This window comes from Phyllobates terribilis, unplaced genomic scaffold (genome assembly GCF_046119375.1).
Source record: "Phyllobates terribilis strain yellow unplaced genomic scaffold, ASM4611937v1 Scaffold_4__5_contigs__length_816908805, whole genome shotgun sequence".
Lineage (NCBI taxonomy): Eukaryota > Metazoa > Chordata > Amphibia > Anura > Dendrobatidae > Phyllobates > Phyllobates terribilis.
This window is the reverse complement of record NW_027362764.1, coordinates 35,581,136-35,600,801: the sequence shown is the minus strand read 5'-3', so window position 1 is coordinate 35,600,801 and position 19,666 is coordinate 35,581,136. Positions and strand designations below refer to the sequence as shown.

Below are 19,666 nucleotides of genomic sequence, written 5' to 3'. Positions count from 1 at the left end.
AACAAAGCAGGTAAATCAGCTGCTCTAAGAGCATAAACAAAGCAGGTAAATCAGCTGCTCTAAGAGCATAAACAAAGCAGGTAAATCAGCTGCTCTAAGAGCATAAACAAAGCAGGTAAATCAGCTGCTCTAAGAGCATAAACAAAGCAGGTAAATCAGCTGCTCTAAGAGCATAAACAAAGCAGGTAAATCAGCTGCTCTAAGAGCATAAACAAAGCAGGTAAATCAGCTGCTCTAAGAGCATAAACAAAGCAGGTAAATCAGCTGCTCTAAGAGCATAAACAAAGCAGGTAAATCAGCTGCTCTAAGAGCATAGACAAAGCAGGTAAATCAGCTGCTCTAAGAGCATAGACAAAGCAGGTAAATCAGCTGCTCTAAGAGCATAAACAAAGCAGGTAAATCAGCTGCTCTAAGAGCATAAACAAAGCAGGTAAATCAGCTGCTCTAATAGCATAGACAAAGCAGGTAAATCAGCTGCTCTAATAGCATAGACAAAGCAGGTAAATCAGCTGCGCTAACAGCATAAACAAAGCAGGTAAATCAGCTTTTCTAAGAGCATAAACAAAGCAGGTAAATCAGCTGCTCTAATAGCATAAACAAAGCAGGTAAATCAGCTGCTCTAATAGCATAAACAAAGCAGGTAAATCAGCTGCTCTAATAGCATAGACAAAGCAGGTAAATCAGCTCCTCTAATAGCATAGACAAAGCAGGTAAATCAGCTGCGCTAACAGCATAAACAAAGCAGGTAAATCAGCTTTTCTAAGAGCATAAACAAAGCAGGTAAATCAGCTGCTCTAATAGCATAGACAAAGCAGGTAAATCAGCTGCTCTAATAGCATAAACAAAGCAGGTAAATCAGCTGCTCTAAGAGCATAAACAAAGCAGGTAAATCAGCTGCTCTAATAGCATAGACAAAGCAGGTAAATCAGCTGCGCTAACAGCATAAACAAAGCAGGTAAATCAGCTGCGCTAACAGCATAGACAAAGCAGGTAAATCAGCTGCTCTAAGAGCATAAACAAAGCAGGTAAATCAGCTGCTCTAATAGCATAGACAAAGCAGGTAAATCAGCTGCTCTAATAGCATAGACAAAGCAGGTAAATCAGGTGCGCTAACAGCATAAACAAAGCAGGTAAATCAGCTGCTCTAAGAGCATAGACAAAGCAGGTAAATCAGCTGCTCTAAGAGCATAAACAAAGCAGGTAAATCAGCTGCTCTAAGAGCATAAACAAAGCAGGTAAATCAGCTGCGCTAACAGCATAGACAAAGCAGGTAAATCAGCTGCTCTAAGAGCATAAACAAAGCAGGTAAATCAGCTGCTCTAATAGCATAAACAAAGCAGGTAAATCAGCTGCTCTAAGAGCATAGACAAAGCAGGTAAATCAGCTGCTCTAAGAGCATAAACAAAGCAGGTAAATCAGCTGCTCTAAGAGCATAAACAAAGCAGGTAAATCAGCTGCTCTAAGAGCATAAACAAAGCAGGTAAATCAGCTGCTCTAAGAGCATAAACAAAGCAGCTAAATCAGCTGCTCTAATAGCATAAACAAAGCAGGTAAATCAGCTGCTCTAAGAGCATAAACAAAGCAGGTAAATCAGCTGCTCTAAGAGCATAAACAAAGCAGGTAAATCAGCTGCTCTAATAGCATAAACAAAGCAGGTAAATCAGCTGCTCTAATAGCATAAACAAAGCAGGTAAATCAGCTGCTCTAATAGCATAAACAAAGCAGGTAAATCAGCTGCTCTAAGAGCATAAACAAAGCAGGTAAATCAGCTGCTCTAAGAGCATAAACAAAGCAGGTAAATCAGCTGCTCCAATAGCATAAACAAAGCAGGTAAATCAGCTGCTCTAATAGCATAAACAAAGCAGGTAAATCAGCTGCTCTAATAGCATAAACAAAGCAGGTAAATCAGCTGCTCTAAGAGCATAGACAAAGCAGGTAAATCAGCTGCTCTAAGAGCATAGACAAAGCAGGTAAATCAGCTGCTCTAAGAGCATAGACAAAGCAGGTAAATCAGCTGCTCTAATAGCATAAACAAAGCAAGTAAATCAGCTGCTCTAAGAGCATAAACAAAGCAGGTAAATCAGCTGCTCTAAGAGCATAAACAAAGCAGGTAAATCAGCTGCTCTAATAGCATAAACAAAGCAGGTAAATCAGCTGCTCTAAGAGCATAAACAAAGCAGGTAAATCAGCTGCTCTAAGAGCATAAACAAAGCAGGTAAATCAGCTGCTCTAATAGCATAAACAAAGCAGGTAAATCAGCTGCTCTAAGAGCATAAACAAAGCAGGTAAATCAGCTGCGCTAACAGCATAAACAAAGCAGGTAAATCAGCTGCGCTAACAGCATAGACAAAGCAGGTAAATCAGCTGCTCTAAGAGCATAGACAAAGCAGGTAAATCAGCTGCTCTAAGAGCATAAACAAAGCAGGTAAATCAGCTGCTCTAAGAGCATAAACAAAGCAGGTAAATCAGCTGCTCTAAGAGCATAAACAAAGCAGGTAAATCAGCTGCTCTAAGAGCATAGACAAAGCAGGTAAATCAGCTGCTCTAAGAGCATAAACAAAGCAGGTAAATCAGCTGCTCTAAGAGCATAAACAAAGCAGGTAAATCAGCTGCTCTAAGAGCATAAACAAAGCAGGTAAATCAGCTGCTCTAAGAGCATAAACAAAGCAGCTAAATCAGCTGCTCTAATAGCATAAACAAAGCAGGTAAATCAGCTGCTCTAATAGCATAAACAAAGCAGGTAAATCAGCTGCTCTAAGAGCATAAACAAAGCAGGTAAATCAGCTGCTCTAAGAGCATAGACAAAGCAGGTAAATCAGCTGCTCTAAGAGCATAAACAAAGCAGGTAAATCAGCTGCTCTAAGAGCATAAACAAAGCAGGTAAATCAGCTGCTCTAAGAGCATAAACAAAGCAGGTAAATCAGCTGCTCTAAGAGCATAAACAAAGCAGCTAAATCAGCTGCTCTAATAGCATAAACAAAGCAGGTAAATCAGCTGCTCTAATAGCATAAACAAAGCAGGTAAATCAGCTGCTCTAAGAGCATAAACAAAGCAGGTAAATCAGCTGCTCTAAGAGCATAGACAAAGCAGGTAAATCAGCTGCTCTAAGAGCATAAACAAAGCAGGTAAATCAGCTGCTCTAAGAGCATAAACAAAGCAGGTAAATCAGCTGCTCTAAGAGCATAGACAAAGCAGGTAAATCAGCTGCTCTAAGAGCATAAACAAAGCAGGTAAATCAGCTGCTCTAAGAGCATAAACAAAGCAGGTAAATCAGCTGCTCTAAGAGCATAAACAAAGCAGGTAAATCAGCTGCTCTAAGAGCATAAACAAAGCAGGTAAATCAGCTGCTCTAAGAGCATAAACAAAGCAGGTAAATCAGCTGCTCTAAGAGCATAGACAAAGCAGGTAAATCAGCTGCTCTAAGAGCATAAACAAAGCAGGTAAATCAGCTGCTCTAAGAGCATAAACAAGCAGTCAAATCAGCACTTTCAGCACGGAGAATTGGAGAAAAGGAAGCAAAATAAGGTGAGTCTATCACAATAAGTCATAACTTCACAAATGCTTTTTAAAAATTTACTTTTTAAAGTCAACAGTCAATAAGTAATTGCATGATATATTGAGTTTCTAAAAAATATTACTCTAACTGAAAGACCAACTCATTCACTTTATATATAAGAGGACATACCACAGAAATGACTAAGAGGACTGTTTATTGTGTTGCCATAAGGTATACGAAACATCAAAGGGCACCATTCCACCTAGGCGATCTACCCGACATACACTATATTGTTGCATGGGAACAGCTCACTTTATGTACACTACCGTTCAAACGTTTGGGGTCATTTAGAAATTTCATTATTTTTTTAAAGAAAAGCACATTTTTTTTCAATGAAGCTAACATTAAATGAATCAGAAATGCACTCTATACATTGTTAATGTGGTAAATGACTATTCTAGCTGCAAACGTCTTGTTTTTATTGCAATATCTAAATAGGTGTATAGAGGCCCTTTTCCAACAACCACCACTCCAGTGTTTTAATGGTACACTGTGTTTGCTAACTGTGTAAGAAGGCTAATGGATGATTAGAAAACCCTAGAAAACCCTTGCACAAGTATGTTAGCCCAGCTGAAAACAGTTTGGCTGATTTGAGAAGCTATAAAATTGACCTTCCTTTGAGCTAGTTGAGAATCTGGAGCATTACATTTGTTTGTTCTATGAAACTCTCAAAATGGCCAAAAAAAGAGAACTTTCATGTGAAACTCGACAGTCTATTCTTGTTCTTAGAAATGAAGGCTATTCCATGCGAGTAATTACCAAGAAACTGAAGATTTCCTACAACGGTGTGTACTACTCCCTTCAGAGGAGAGCACAAACAGTCTCTAACCAGAGTAGAAAGAGAAGTGGGAGGCCCCGCTGCACAACTGAGCAACAAGACAAGGACATTAGAGTCTCTAGTGTGAGAAATCGACGACTCACAGCTCCTCAACTGGCAGCTTCATTAAATAGTACACGCAAAACGCCAGTGTCAACGTCTACAGGGAAGAGGCGACTCCGGGATGCTGGCCTTCAGGGCAAAGTGGCAAAGAAAAAGCCATATCTGAGACTGGCTAATAAAAGGAAAAGATTAATATGAGCAAAAGAACACAGACATTGGACAGAGGAAGATTGGAAAGAAGTTTTATGGACAGACGAATCAAAGTTTGAGGTGTTTGGATCACACAGAAGAACATTTGTGAGACGCAGAACAACTGCAAAGATGCTGGAAGAGTGCCTGACGCCATCTGTCAAGCATGGTGGAGGTAATGTGATGGTCTGGGGTTGCTTTGGTGCTGGTAAAGTGGGAGATTTGTACAAGGTAATTGGGATTTTGAATAGGGAAGGCTATCACTCCATTTTGCAACGCCATGCCATACACTGTGGACAGCGCTTGATTGGAGCCAATTTCATCCTACAACAGGACAATGACCCAAAGCACACCTCCAAATTATACATGAACTATAGGGAAGAAGCAGGCAGCTGGTATTCTATCTGTAATGGAGTGGCCAGCGCAGTCACCAGATCTCAACCCCATTGAGCTGTTGTGGGAGCAGCTTGACCGTATGGTACGCAAAAAGTGACCATCAAGCCAATCCAACTTGTGGAGGGGCTTCAGGAAGCATGGGGGGAAATGTCTCAAGATTACCGCAGAAAATTAACAGCTAGAATGCCAAAGGTCGGCAACGCTGGAATTGCTGCAAATGAGCATTCTGTGACGAAAGCAAAGTGTGAAGGAGAAAATTATTCTTTCTAATAAAAATCATTATTTTTAACCTTGTTAATGTCTGGAGTATATTTTCTAATCATTTTGCAACTCATTTGATAAATAAAAGTATGAGTTTTCATGCAAAACACAAAATTGTCTGGGTGACCCCAAACTTTTGAACTGTAGTGTATGACATCAATCTATTGGCCCCCAACACACTGAGATGGCAACTGAACAAAAAAACAAATAAGAACTGCAAATAAAAGAAACAAAAACACTTTCCATGGGAAACGGAGTGCATTATCACACAGCACTTATCTCCGTAATAGAAAGTTGGATTTGTAACATGCTGAAAATGTACATTTACAACATCAAAGGAACACTATTCGAACTTTGGTAATCTGACCAAATTTCTCCTGATTTTAAGTGCTTATCTCAATTTTATAGGAAATATTGTCTGTGCTAACTCACTTAAAAAAGTCTACATATACAGTACAGACCAAAAGTTTGGAGACATCATCTCATTTAAACATTTTTCTGTATTTTCATGACTATGAAAATTGTACATTCACACTGAAGGCATCAAAACTATGAATTAACACATGTGGAATTATATACTTAACAAAAAAGTGTGAAACAACTGAAAATATGTCTTATATTCTAGGTTCTTCAAAGTAGCCACCTTTTGCTTTGATGACTGCTTTGCACACTCTTGGCATTCTCTTGATGAGCTTCAGGAGGTAGTCACCGGAAATGGTCTTCCAACAATCTTGAAGGAGTTCCCAGAGATGCTTAGCACTTGTTGGCCCTTTTGCCTTCACTTTGCGGTCCAGCTCACCCCAAACCATCTCGATTGTGTTCAGGTCTGGTGACTGTGGAGGCCAGGTCATCTGGCGTAGCCCCCCATCACTCTCCTTCTTGGTCAAATAGCCCTTACACAGCCTGGAGGTGTGTTTGGGGTCATTGTCCTGTTGAAAAATAAATGATGGTCCAACTAAACGCAAACCGGGTGGAATAGCATGCCGCTGCAAGATGCTGTGGTAGCCATGCTGGTTCAGTATGCCTTCAATTTTGAATAAATCCCCAACAGTGTCACCAGCAAAGCCCCCCCACACCATCACACCTCCTCCTCCATGCTTCACGGTGGGAACCAGGCATGTAGAGTCCATCCGTTCACCTTTTCTACGTCGCACAAAGACACGGTGGTTGGAACCAAAGATCTCAAATTTGGACTCATCAGACCAAAGCACAGATTTCCACTGGTCTAATGTCCATTCCTTGTGTTTTTTAGCCCAAAAAAGTCTTTTCTGCTTGTTACCTGTCCTTAGCAGTGGTTTCCTAGCAGCTATTTTACCATGAAGGCCTGCTGCACAAAGTCTCCTCTTAACAGTTGTTGTAGAGATGTGTCTGCTGCTAGAACTCTGTGTGGCATTGACCTGGTCTCTAATCTGAGCTGGTGTTAACCTGCGATTTCTGAGGCAGGTGACTCGGATAAACTTATCCTCAGAAACAGAGGTGACTCTTGGTCTTCCTTTCCTGGGGCGGTCCTCATGTGAGCCAGTTTCTTTGTAGCGCTTGATGGTTTTTGCAACTGCACTTGGGGACACTTTCAAAGTTTGCCCAATTTTTCGCACTGACTGACCTTCATTTCTTAAAGTAATGATGGCCACTCATTTTTCTTTACTTAGCTGCTTTTTTCTTGCCAAAATACAAATTCTAACAGTCTATTCACTAGGACTATCAGCTGTGTATCTACCAGACTTCTGCACAACATAACTGATGTTCCCAACCCCATTTATAAGGCAAGAAATCCCACTTATTAAACCTGACAGGACACACCTGTGAAGTGAAAACCATTTCCGGTGACTACCTCTTGAAGCTCATCAAGAGAATGCCAAGAGTGTGCAAAGCAGTCATCAAACCAAAAGGGGGCTACTTTGAAGAACCTAGAATATAAGACATATTTTCAGTTGTTTCACACTTTTTTGTTAAGTATATAATTCCACATGTGTTAATTCATAGTTTTGATGCCTTCAGTGTGAATGTACAATTTTCAAAGTCATGAAAATACAGAAAAATCTTTAAATGAGAAGGTGTGTCCAAACTTTTGGTCTGTACTGTACATACTGTGGATAAAAAAAAAAAAGGTTGGAATCCAGCATCACGTCTGTGAAGAATACTGAAGATATAATCCCAAGTCAATCATTGTGTCCTGTTTGGTGGGAAATTATACAGATCTACAGTGTACAGCTGTAACCAGACACTTTTGCAGCAAGCAGAGGGGAGGGGGCTGAGGGACACTGAGTGACAAACCCCCCACCAGCAGCTGTAGAGCTACTACAGGAAGGCCCCCTGTGGACCCGAGCTATGCGGCTTCCTTTGTGTCAGATACTATAATTCAATACCGAGTTATGGAAAGAAGATACATCCCAGTGATACACCAAATAGATTTTTTGAACCACCCGAACATGAAGAATGTCATCCTAGCTTCCAATACAGTTTAGCACGTAGGGATAGGGAGATACATGGCACAGCCTTTCGAAAGCCCTTAGAGCCACTGTGTTTTGTCTCTCCGCGTAGCTGGGGCCCAGCTGGATCCGATGACACCAGAACCGGTTCCCTAGGACCATCTATTAAAGAAGTACAGCCCATTTTAGTTTTTGGAGTTTTTAGCTGAGAGGGACCAGGGGTGGAGATTTAGGTCCAGCCAGGGGACAGGAGGGGGAGTGACCCAGAGCGGTTAAGAGCTCTAGCAGCCATAGCTCAGTGTCTTTTTTCCTGGGAAGTCGGGAAGACATGTCGTGTGGGAGAAGTCCTGCAACAAAAAGGGACCACAAGCCTCCCATGTGACAGCCCCTCCCCCACCATCCAGGCCTTCCATCAACAGGTAACTGACTCTTAATATCTGCTTATACCTTTTGTACCACTACTATTGCGTGTGCATCTCTGACCATTATGTATGTATAACCTTTATGTATATAGTGTCATGTCTAGTGTGCCATTAAGGCAATTAAATATATAATTTAACCTTGGGCTGCTCTTTTATCTCGATCCACAAATCCACACGTCCGTTATTCGGCTTAATCCTCATGCTACCGGGGCGGGTTTCAGGCCCGATATAATTTCCGTTAATGGTCCGGGGACTTATATCTAATTGAAACTGGTGACAGCTCTACCAGGTCGACAAGGTTCTGCTTCACTGAAACTAGTGGAAGGGCCTGTCAGTGGTGTGAGCGAGTGTGGTGTCACATCAGTGACTGAGTGGGCCACCTCTTCTCACTCCCGGTGCCTTCCTGTACCTGTGTGGACAGAGGTTGTCTGTGTAGAACTGTACCAATCTGACCTTACACGTCCCCGAGGGGGTGCGGAACGTCACATTGGTGCAAAGGGCTGATCCGTATCACGTGTTCCGTCTGACGTAATTGTGACGTCAGGCGGGTGTCGAAAGGTGTGGACCCGTCACAAGTGGTGGCAGCGGTGGGATTCTGCAGGATCTCTCTGCTGCCATTCATCACAAGTGGTGGCAGCGGTGGGATTCTGCGGGATCTCTCTGCTGCCATTCATCACAACGTTCATGAATAAAAAATATTTTCTTTATTAAATCATATTAAAATCCTTACAAGGAAGGTAAGGTATGAATTAGGGAAGATCTTACGCATTTCGAGCCGAAAGGTTCTTACTGATAGCACTATGATTAAGAACCTTTCAGTTCGAAACATGTAAGATTTTTATTCATGAATGTGATGCAGGATTCCAACCTTTTTTTTCTCCTGCTTGCTGCCGACACATCATTCCATGCACCGCCCAAGATTAACTGCACAAGCTGAATTGAATATAGGCGAGTTGGATTTCTTTTTGCGATATGTAGATTTATATATAAATATATATATTTATGCAAGCACATTAGTTTAGTTCTTTATTTTTCTGTTTTCATACGAAAAGTTTGTTTCTCAATGGATTTGTACAGCATTGGCCAGCAAAAGATCTGAAATCATTCTTCTTGGTATGAAATTTTTACATTACAAAAACCAGGCATCATAACAGGGGTGTGTAAACATTTTATATCTATTTTACTTATATATGTAAATACATACATTATATGCATATCTATGTACAGTTATATGAAAAAGTTTGGGCACCCCTATTAATCTTAAGCTTAATGTTTTATAAAAATTGGTGTTTTTGCAACAGCTATTTCAGTTTGATATATGTAATAACTGTTGGACACAGCAATGTTTCTGCCTTGAAATGAGGTTTATTGTACTAACAGAAAATGTGCAATCTGCATTCAAACAAAATTTGACAGGTGCATAAGTATGGGCACCCTTATGATTTTCTTGTTTTAAATACTCCTACCTACTTTATACTGACTTACTAAAGCACTTTTTTTGGTTTTGTAACCTCATTGAGCTTTGAACTTCATAGCCAGGTGTATGCAATCATGAGAAAAGCTACTTAAAGTGGCCACTTGCAAGTTGTTCTCCTGTTTGAATCTCCTCTGAAGAATGGCATCATGGGCTCCTCAAAACAACTGTCAAATGATCTGAAAACAAAGACTATTCAACATAGTTGTTCAGGGGAAGGATACAAAAAGCTGTCTCAGAGATTTAACCTGTCAGTTTCCACTGTGAGGAACATAGTAAGGAAATGGAAGAACACAGGGACTGTTCTTGTTAAGGCCAGAAGTGGCAGGCCAAGAAAAACATCAGAAAGGCAGAGAAGAAGAATGGTGAGATCAGTCAAGGACAATCCTCAGACCACCTCCAGAGAGCTGCAGCATCAACTTGCTGCAGATGGTGTCACTGTGCATCGGTCAACTATACAACGCACTTTGCACAAGGAGAAGCTGTATGGGAGAGTGATGCGAAAGAAGCCGTTTCTGCAAGCACGCCACAAACAGAGTCGGCTGAGGTATGCAAAAGCACATTTGGAGAAGCCAATTTCTTTTTGGAAGAAGGTCCTGTGGACTGATGAAACCAAGATTGAGTTGTTTGGTCATACAAAAAGGAGTTATGCATGGCAGCAAAAAAACACAGCATTCCAAGAAAAACACTTGCTACCCACAGTAAAATTTGGTGGAGGTTCCATCATGCTTTGGGGTTGTGTGGCCAATGCCGGCACCAGGAATCTTGTTAAAGTTGAGGGACGCATGGATTCGACTCAGTATCAGCAGATTCTTGACAATAATGTTCAAGAATCAGTGACAAAGTTGAAGTTACGCAGGGATTGGATCTTTCAGCAAGACAATGATCCAAAACACTGCTCCAAATCTACTCAGGCATTCATGCAGAGGAACAATTACAATGTTCTGGAATGGCCATCCCAGTCCCAGACCTGAATATCATTGAACATCTGTGGGATCATTTGAAGAGGGCTGTCCATGCTCGGCGACCATCAAACTTAACTGAACTGGAATTGTTTTGTAAAGAAGAATGGTCAAAAATACCTTCATCCAGGATCCAGGAAATCATTTAAAGCTACAGGAAGCGACTAGAGGCTGTTATTTTTGCAAAAGGAGGATCTACTAACTATTAATGTCACTTTTCTGGTGAGGTGCCCATACTTATGCACCTGTCAAATTTTGTTTGAATGCAGATTGCACATTTTCTGTTAGTACAATAAACCTCATTTCAAGGTGAAACATTACTGTGTCCAACAGTTATTACATATATCAAACTGAAATAGCTGTTGCAAAAACACCAATTTTTATAAAACATTAAGCTTAAGATTAATAGGGGTGCCCAAACTTTTTCATACAACTGTATATGCTATTAAAAAAGCAGAAGCAGCACCATAACAGCAGAAAATAGGAGCGAGCCCAGGACCATCGACCAGATCCTTTAGATAGTGGAAAAAATTGCCGGCACCCCAAAAATTATAATAAAGTTATTTATTTTCCCATATATATTACACATTCAGAAAAGTAAAGCTCCTACTTACACCATCCTATAAAAAGGAAGACCCACTTGCGCAGTTTGTCTGTAGAGTAAGTCATCACTATGGCCGTATGGAGGTAGCAACCTTCAACGAACATCCAGAAAAAGTTAGTCACCACAAAGTAATTGTAAATAGTTGTGATGCATCGACACCAAATCTGAAAAACAAAGAGAGATCTAGGATATAATACAATATAATATAATATAATACAATATAATACAGGGAATGTGTTGTCAGAAAATGACTTACTGTGTGAATCAGATTTTTCTGTTACATGTATTGACTGCACCTGCGCAGTCTGGACCCCACAAAGGAACGCAACCACATCCTAAACGAGGAGTTTAGGATGAGGATTGTGGCCCCGGAGATCGCAGTATGGGTAAACACTGAACACATAAAGCGATCTCCGGACCCCTAAAAACTCACCTATCCGGGAGACCACTCTGTGTCTTCTGGCTGCTAGCCGAGAGATGAATGCGCCGTCGGAATCGGCGCATGCGCATAGCGCTATCTGGCTCCATTTTATAGAAGACACACTGCAAGTGTGTCTTCAATAGACACATTGAAGACACACTTGCAGTGTGTCTTCAACAAAATGGCGGCTGATGGCGCAGACTGCGCAGGTGCCACGGTCCTCCCCGCTCTCTCATGACATCATTGATTATTTAAATAAAAAATAACGTACGCCAACACTTCGCCGCCATTTTCAAGCTTTCTCCTGCATCATGTAAAAGCCTCCAGTCTCTGTATTAAAAAAAAATATATATTCCACAAATATATATATATATATATATATATATATATATATATATATATATATATATATATATATATATACAGTATGTTTATAGAGGGCACTATATATGCATATTACATATAGAATAGTCAGCGGAGCAATCCCGCAACGAAATACATCAGCGGAGCAATCAGGCAACAAAATACGTCAGCGGAGCAATCCAGCAACGAAACACATCAGCGGAGCAATCCAGCAACGAAATACATCAGCGGAGCAATCCAGCAACGAAATACATCAGCGGAGCAATCCAGCAACGAAATACATCAGCGGAGCAATCAGGCAACGAAATACGTCAGCGGAGCAATCAGGCAACGAAATACGTCAGCAGAGCAATCCAGCAACAAAATACATCAGCGGAGCAATCAGGCAACGAAATACGTCAGCGGAGCAATCCAGCAACAAAATACGTCAGCGGAGCAATCAGGCAACGAAATACGTCAGCGGAGGAATCAGGCAACGAAATACGTCAGCGGAGCAATCCAGCAACGAAATACGTCAGCGGAGCAATCCAGCAACAAAATACGTCAGCGGAGCAATCCCGCAACAAAATACGTCAGCGGAGCAATCCAGGAACGAAATACGGCAGCGGAGCAATCCCGCAACGAAATACGGCAGCGGAGCAATCAGGCAACGAAATACGTCAGCGGAGCAATCCCGCAACGAAATAAGTCAGCGGAGTAATCCCGCAATGAAATATGTCAGCGGAGCAATCCAGCAACGAAATACGTCAGCAGAGCAATCCCGCAACAAAATACGTCAGCGGAGCAATCAGGCAACGAAATACGTCAGCGGAGCAATCAGGCAACGAAATACGTCAGCAGAGCAATCAGGCAACGAAATACGTCAGCGGAGCAATAAAGGAACGAAATACGTCAGCGGAGCAATCCAGCAACAAAATACGTCAGCGGAGCAATCCCGCAACGAAATACGTCAGCGGAGCAATCAGGCAACGAAATAAGTCAGCGGAGCAATCCCGCAACGAAATACGGCAGCGGAGCAATCAGGCAACGAAATACGTCAGCAGAGCAATCCCGCAACGAAATACGTCAGCGGAGCAATCAGGCAACGAAATAAGTCAGCGGAGCAATCCCGCAACGAAATACGGCAGCGGAGCAATCAGGCAACGAAATACGTCAGCAGAGCAATCCCGCAGCAAAATACGTCAGCGGAGGAATCCAGCAACAAAATACATCAGCAGAGCAATCCCGCAACAAAATACGTCAGCGGAGCAATCCAGCCACTTTCTACTGAATATATATATAAAATACGACAGGATAGGGGTGCAGGATGGGAGCAGCACATACCAGGATGGAGACAATATACTAATATAAATGCTCGCCACCCGGGTGTAGAACGGGTTCATAGCTAGTATATATATATATATATATATATATATATATATATATATATATATATGCTGCAATTTTCATACTGGTCACTAAGAATATTTATACTTCCTATCCTTTCAGGAAGCGTTTTCAGCAGACTCATTATCATCAGAGACAGGATTACGATGACTGATAACACAGGATTAAGAATAGGCGATGTCACCTCTCATCTCCTCCCTCTCCCTTCACAATGATCTTTTCACACTCTCATTAGACACTTCAATACAAAAGAAAGGGTCAGAGTCTGTTCATTGCTGCTAATATATATGTGCATTTCCTCAAAGTACAGGAAGTTAGAAAGTTAGAGTCTGAAAAAGCCCCATTGGCCGGTGTCAGAATTGCAATATTTCACATTTTTACTTTTAATAAAGATTGTAATTTGAAAAAGAAATTTTGCCAAATAATAAACAAAAAACATCTCACACAAAAGCCTGATTCAAACAATAGCTGTTATTTTTACGCAGGTTATTCACTTCAACCTTTTGCAAAGTACCAGTATGTATATTTTTTCACTTTTTTACGGATTAAATAAAATGTGATGTTTTTTATATACACTGGGAGCTGGATCATTTACCTTTCTTGGGTTTTCTAATCACACATTCCCTTTATGAGCATATAAGAATGGCGTCTGATCTTGTGAACTCTGCATAACTAGTCATTTTGGAGACGTCCATTTCTTTAATTATTCATAGTAAAATGCTACATGGCGGGTCAGATGCAACTTTCCCTGCTGATATCAAGCAATCATCAGAGAAGGTGTAGTCCTTCCCTCAAAATTAAAAAAGCATGTCCCTTTAAGGGTGCACTGTACATCTAAGCACCTGTTCACATTACATTACTGCTGTATGCTGATGGTATAGGTTTAGATATAATATAACCTGCTCAGCAGCAGTCTAAGCTCCGCGAGTTCATGCTTCCTTACAACCACTTGGCTGACTCAGTGACCATATCAGTGATCTATATATACATATAGAAAATATTCTGCTATACAACAGACTGCCTCTCTGTGCTGCACCAGTCTGGTTCAGCCCTTTATACAACATGCAAATTAGCTTTCTCCCTGAGGAAGAAAATCTATCATGCTGACATCACCTAATAGAAGTAGAGACCTGGCGGACCCTTTAACGAGCTTTCCAACATGAGCTGCAAGGCTTTTAAAGGGGTCAGGTGTTGACTTTTGGGATAGCTGCCCATAGGTGGCACTAGTGAGATTATTGTTTTTCACTGCTGGAAAGCTAATTTGCATTTTAAAGGTCTGTGCTGCATGGAGAGTTGTTGTTGTTGTTGTTGTTGTTGTCCTTGTTGTTGAACATTTTAAAGCTTAGTTTCTGAAAGGGAATAAAAACAGTGAAGGAAACTGTATATAGACATGGCAAAAAAAGGAAATCCTAAATTATAGCGATATAGTTATGGGGTAAAGTTCAGATGGGCAGCTTGAAAAAAAAAAAAAGTGAAGGAATCTGTGAAGCTGGTAGGTGTACTTAGTTTGGCTAATTTCCATATTTTTCCATGCCAAACACAACTCATCACCCTAAGGAGCCAGTACCTCCCCAAAGCCCCTTTTATGTATGACAAGGGGGGGCAAAAAGTGCTGGGACAAGAGATACTGCAGGAGACGGACTGGTTTGGATTAATAAAAGGGTTAATAATCACTTTTTGCATTCTCCTAAAGAAATGAATGTGGATTTTAATTATACATTCGGTGTCAATGAGAATCTTCAGCTTCAGAAAATGTATTTCGATTGATTGGAGATGAGATAATTTGTAAAGTGGAAACTTCTGAATTTGTCAAGAGGGACTGAAATCCGGGAGGAGAACAACAGAGGAGCGATCTAACGTCATCAGCGCGCGCTATTCCTGATACTAAAAAAACAATCCAGGTGTAAATAAATCAGAACATATCATTTACCTTGTACTAAGTACAAGTCCAGAGTTACATTGTTTCCCTATACTCTAGTCACATCCAGAGCTGCAGTCACAATCGGTTAGTGAATGTGACTGCAGCTCTTATATGTGTAAATCAATCAGAATATATATCGTTCCGTTTATTTATGCCTTGATCTAGAGTTACATTGTGTCTAGTCACACCCAGAGCTGCTTTCCAAATCTGTTCGCTACCCCTGGGATCACAGACACATCCCTCGCAGTTCCTGTTGTATCCACTACATCATCAATGTAGTAGTGCAACAGAACATCCAAAGGAACTAAAACAGAGCGGGATTCTGAATGCAGCTCTGGATGTGACTGGAGAGCCAAAATAGAGCGAAGTTCTGTATAGAAGGATTTTATTTAAAGGGATACAGCAGGTGAAAGAAGTATTTGTTGTGTGTGTTATGTGTATATGAGTGTGTACGTGTTGTGTATAAATGTAGATAAGTGATAATACTGCAGGTGAAATAAGTATTGAACACGTCTCTAATTTTCTAAGTAAATCTATTTCTAAGGTGATATTGACATGAAATTCTCACCAGATGTCGATAACAACCCATCCAATCCATATAAAAAATCACCATAGATGTCCATAAATTATGTAGAATTATGTGAAATGAAGCAGGGAAAAAGTATTGAACACGCCTACGTAAATTTAATACTTCGTACAAAAGACTTTGTTAGTGATGAAGCTTCAAGGCGCCTCCTGTATAGAGAAACTAGTCGCAGGCATTGCTCAGGTGTGATTTTGGCCCATTCTTCTACACAAACACTCGTCACATCCTGAAGCTTCCGTGGCTCCTTCTATGACCTCTGAGCTTTAGTTCCTTCCATACATTTTCTATAGGATTCAGGTCCGATGATCAGCTCGGCCATTCTAGCAGCTTTATTTTCTGTCTCTAGAGAGTTTCCTTGGCTGTGTGTTTGGGATCATTGTTTTGCTGAAATGTCCACCCTCGTTTCATCTTCATCATCCTGGTAGATGGCAGCAGATTTTTATCAAGAATGTCTCAGTACATTTATCCATTCATCCTTCCCTCAATTATATGAAGTTTGCCAGTGCCGTCTGCTGAAAAACAGCCCCACACCATGATGTTCCCACCTCCAAACTTCACTGTTGGTATGGTGTTTTGGGGTGATATGCAGTGTCTTTTGGCCTCCAAGCATGGTGTGTATTGTGGCATCCAAAGAGTCCAATTTTGGTCTCATCTGACCAGACTATATTTTCCCAGTATTTCACAGGCTTGTCTAAATGTTATTGAGCAAACTGTAAATGCGCTTGAACATGCTTTTTGTTCAGCAATGGAGTCTTGTGTGGTGAGCGTGCATACAGACCATGGAGACTGCGGGGTGAGTGTGCATATAGGCCATGGAGGTTGAGTGCATTACATATTATAGTTTTCTTTCAAACAATTGTACCTGCTGATTCCAGGTCTTTCTGTAGCTCTTCACAGGTGGTTCTTGGCTCTTGGACAACTCTTCTGATAATTCTTTTCACTCTGAAATCTTGCAGGAAGCACCTAGTCATGGCTGGTTTATGGTGAAATTATGTCCTTTCCATTTCTGGATTATGGCCCCAGCATTGCTCATTGGAAGAACCTTAAGTAGTTTAGAAATTCTTCTGTAACCAATGCCATCAGTATGTTTTGTTACAATAAGGTTATGAAGGTCTTGAGACAGCTCACTGGTTTTATTAATCATGAGATGTTTCTTGTGTGGCTCAGTTGAACCATTTAATATTATATATCACTAAGTGGCAGGATTACTTTCTAATTTCTGATAGATTTCAGCTGGTGTCAGAACTTTCCAGGGCTTTTGCTCCTCTCTTTCTTCATGTGTTCAATACTTTTCAAGGTATCGTCTCTCATTATTGTACATAATTTATAGACATCTATGATTTGATTTCTTTGCCTGTGTGGACTGTACGGGTTGTTACCGATATCTGATGAGAATTTCATGTCAATAGCACCTTTAGGAATATATTTACTTAGAAATTTGGTGATGTGTTCAATACTTATTTCCCCCACTCTATATGATTCAGAGAACTCATAAATTACACTACATTACTGCATTTATGGCTAGTACACAAACTGTCCCTGTGTAATACTAGATTTCCCCAATGGGGGCACTGCGAAGGAATTGAACACTAGCTGATGGATTCTTCTGCAAATTACCGAAAGAAAAGGTTCAAAGTGGATAACCTTCAAAGTAATGTCCATAGTGCCTCCTAAAGGACATGTGGGGGTAGGTTGACATCCAATTTGTGCAAACCCAACTGGGCAATATCCTTTCACAATATGGTCATCCTGATGATCGACTAATGCAGTCAATGAAAATCCTGGAGGCTACACAATTCTCCTGCAGTCGCCCCTAGTGGGAAAATGTAGTATTACATGATGCTCATTCACATGAATACGTGACCATCCAATACATATCTAGGCACAGTCCTCCGGAAAGAGTTCAGGAACCCTGTCAGTGAGTGACCTCTTTTCTTTGATGTCAAAATTCAGCTATGGTTAAGGTTACGGCTTGTGTTACTGTTAGGGCTTGTATTATGGTTAGGGCTCGTGTTACAGTTAGGGTGAGGGTTTGGGTTAGTGTTAGGGCTTGTGCTATGGTTAGGGCTTGTGCTACAGTTAGGGCTTGGGTTAGTGTTAGGGCTTGTGTTACGGTTAGGGCTTGTGTTACAGTTAAGGCTTGGGTTAGTGTTAGGGCTTGTGTTACGGTTAGGGCTTGTGTTACAGTTAGGGCTTGGGTTAGTGTTAGGGCTTGTGCTACGGTTAGGGCTTGTGTTACGGTTAGGGCTTGTGTTACAGTTAGGGCTTGGGTTAGTGTTAGGGCTTGTGCTACGGTTAGGGCTTGTGTTACGGTTAGGGCTTGTGTTACAGTTAGGGCTTGGGTTAGTGTTAGGGCTTGTGTTACGGTTAGGGCTTGTGTTACGGTTAGGGCTTGTGTTACAGTTAGGGCTTGGGTTAGTGTTACAGTTAGGGCTTGTGTTACGGTTAGGGCTTGTGTTATGGTTAGGGCTTGTGCTACGGTTAAGGTTAGGGTTTGTGTTACAGTTAGGGCTTGGGTTAGGGCTTGTGTTACAATTAGGGTTAGGGCTTGTCCTACAGTCAGGGCTTGTGTTATGGTTAGTGTTTGTGCTATGGTTAAGGTTAGGGGATGTGTTACGGTTAGGACTGGTGTTATGGTTAGGGCTTGTCTAACGATTAGGGTGAGGGCTTGAGTTAGTGGTAGGGCTTGTGCTACGGTTAAGGTTAGGGCTTGGATTAGGGCTTGTGTTACAATTAGGGTTAGGGCTTGTGCTACGGTTAAGGGCTTGTGCTACGGTTAAGGTTAGGGCTTGTGTTACGGTTAGGGCTTGTGCTACGGTTAAGGGCTTGTGCTACGGTTAAGGTTAGGGCTTGTGTTACGGTTAATGGCTTGTGCTACGGTTAAGGGCTTGTGTTACGGTTAGGGCTTGGGTTACAATTAGGGTTGGGGCTTGTACTACGGTTATGGATTGAGTTAGGGCTTGGTCAGAGTTAAGGCTATGGCAATAAAATAGTTACATTAAAAAAATAATATATAACTTTATATTTTTAAAATTTTACGTCATATTTCTGCAAAAGTCAGAAAAAAAGAGCCAAATAGCAAACTATAATCAGATCAGTATTTTCTTATGAAGAGTCATTATGGTCCCTGATTAACTTTTTTTTTTTAAAAATGTTGAAATGTGTGAAATGGTTACTCTGCTCAACTCTTAATATTGGTCATCCTACAATGCAGGGACGGCGCTGCTTTTTTGTCACACTTGCATTTTTTGTTTTCAAACTTTATTGATTTTTTTCGCAGTCTTTGTACAATGTTCTGCACTGAGTTTTATCACAACGTCCTTGTACAGACACCCAGGAGAAAGCATTTATATTCTCGGGGTGAGGCTTTATATCTCCTATTATCCAGTTTATCTGTTATCTGTTCCTAACAATGGTGTAATAGAAGGCACCAACATTGCTGCTTGCCATTATAGCGGGGACACAAATCCACACTGATGCAGTGAATGGAGGTGACTAAGATGTGGAATGAATAGAGGTGACTCAGGGCGAGATGAAGGCTGGAAATAATGGGCATTTATAAGAAGGAGATTTGTTAGGACTGTGAAGGACGCTCTGAAGGTCACCTGAGGTCCCAAAAGACAAAAAGGGACATCATATATAAAGGTTCGGTTAACACTGACTGAGCCAAGTACAATAATGACTAATATGTGCTGATAAATGGCGGAAACAACATGTATCGTGTGCAGCGGAAGACCCCGACCCCACTTATGAAGAAACAAATATATTCAGCAAAAACTGAAAACTTCAGAATTGCAGAACTTTCATCTATCAGAA

At 41.1% G+C, this 19,666-nt stretch overlaps 1 protein-coding gene across 2 annotated transcripts in view; it reads right to left on the bottom strand.

The window, feature by feature from the left end:
• Positions 1-19,666, bottom strand: part of CRHR2 (corticotropin releasing hormone receptor 2) — a 544,351-nt gene that overhangs the window by 118,782 nt on the left and 405,903 nt on the right. For both annotated transcript variants that reach the window (XM_073677250.1, XM_073677249.1), the window contains one exon: positions 11,184-11,337. In XM_073677250.1, the coding sequence (XP_073533351.1) occupies positions 11,184-11,337 (154 nt within the window). The remainder of the gene's footprint in view (positions 1-11,183; positions 11,338-19,666) is intronic.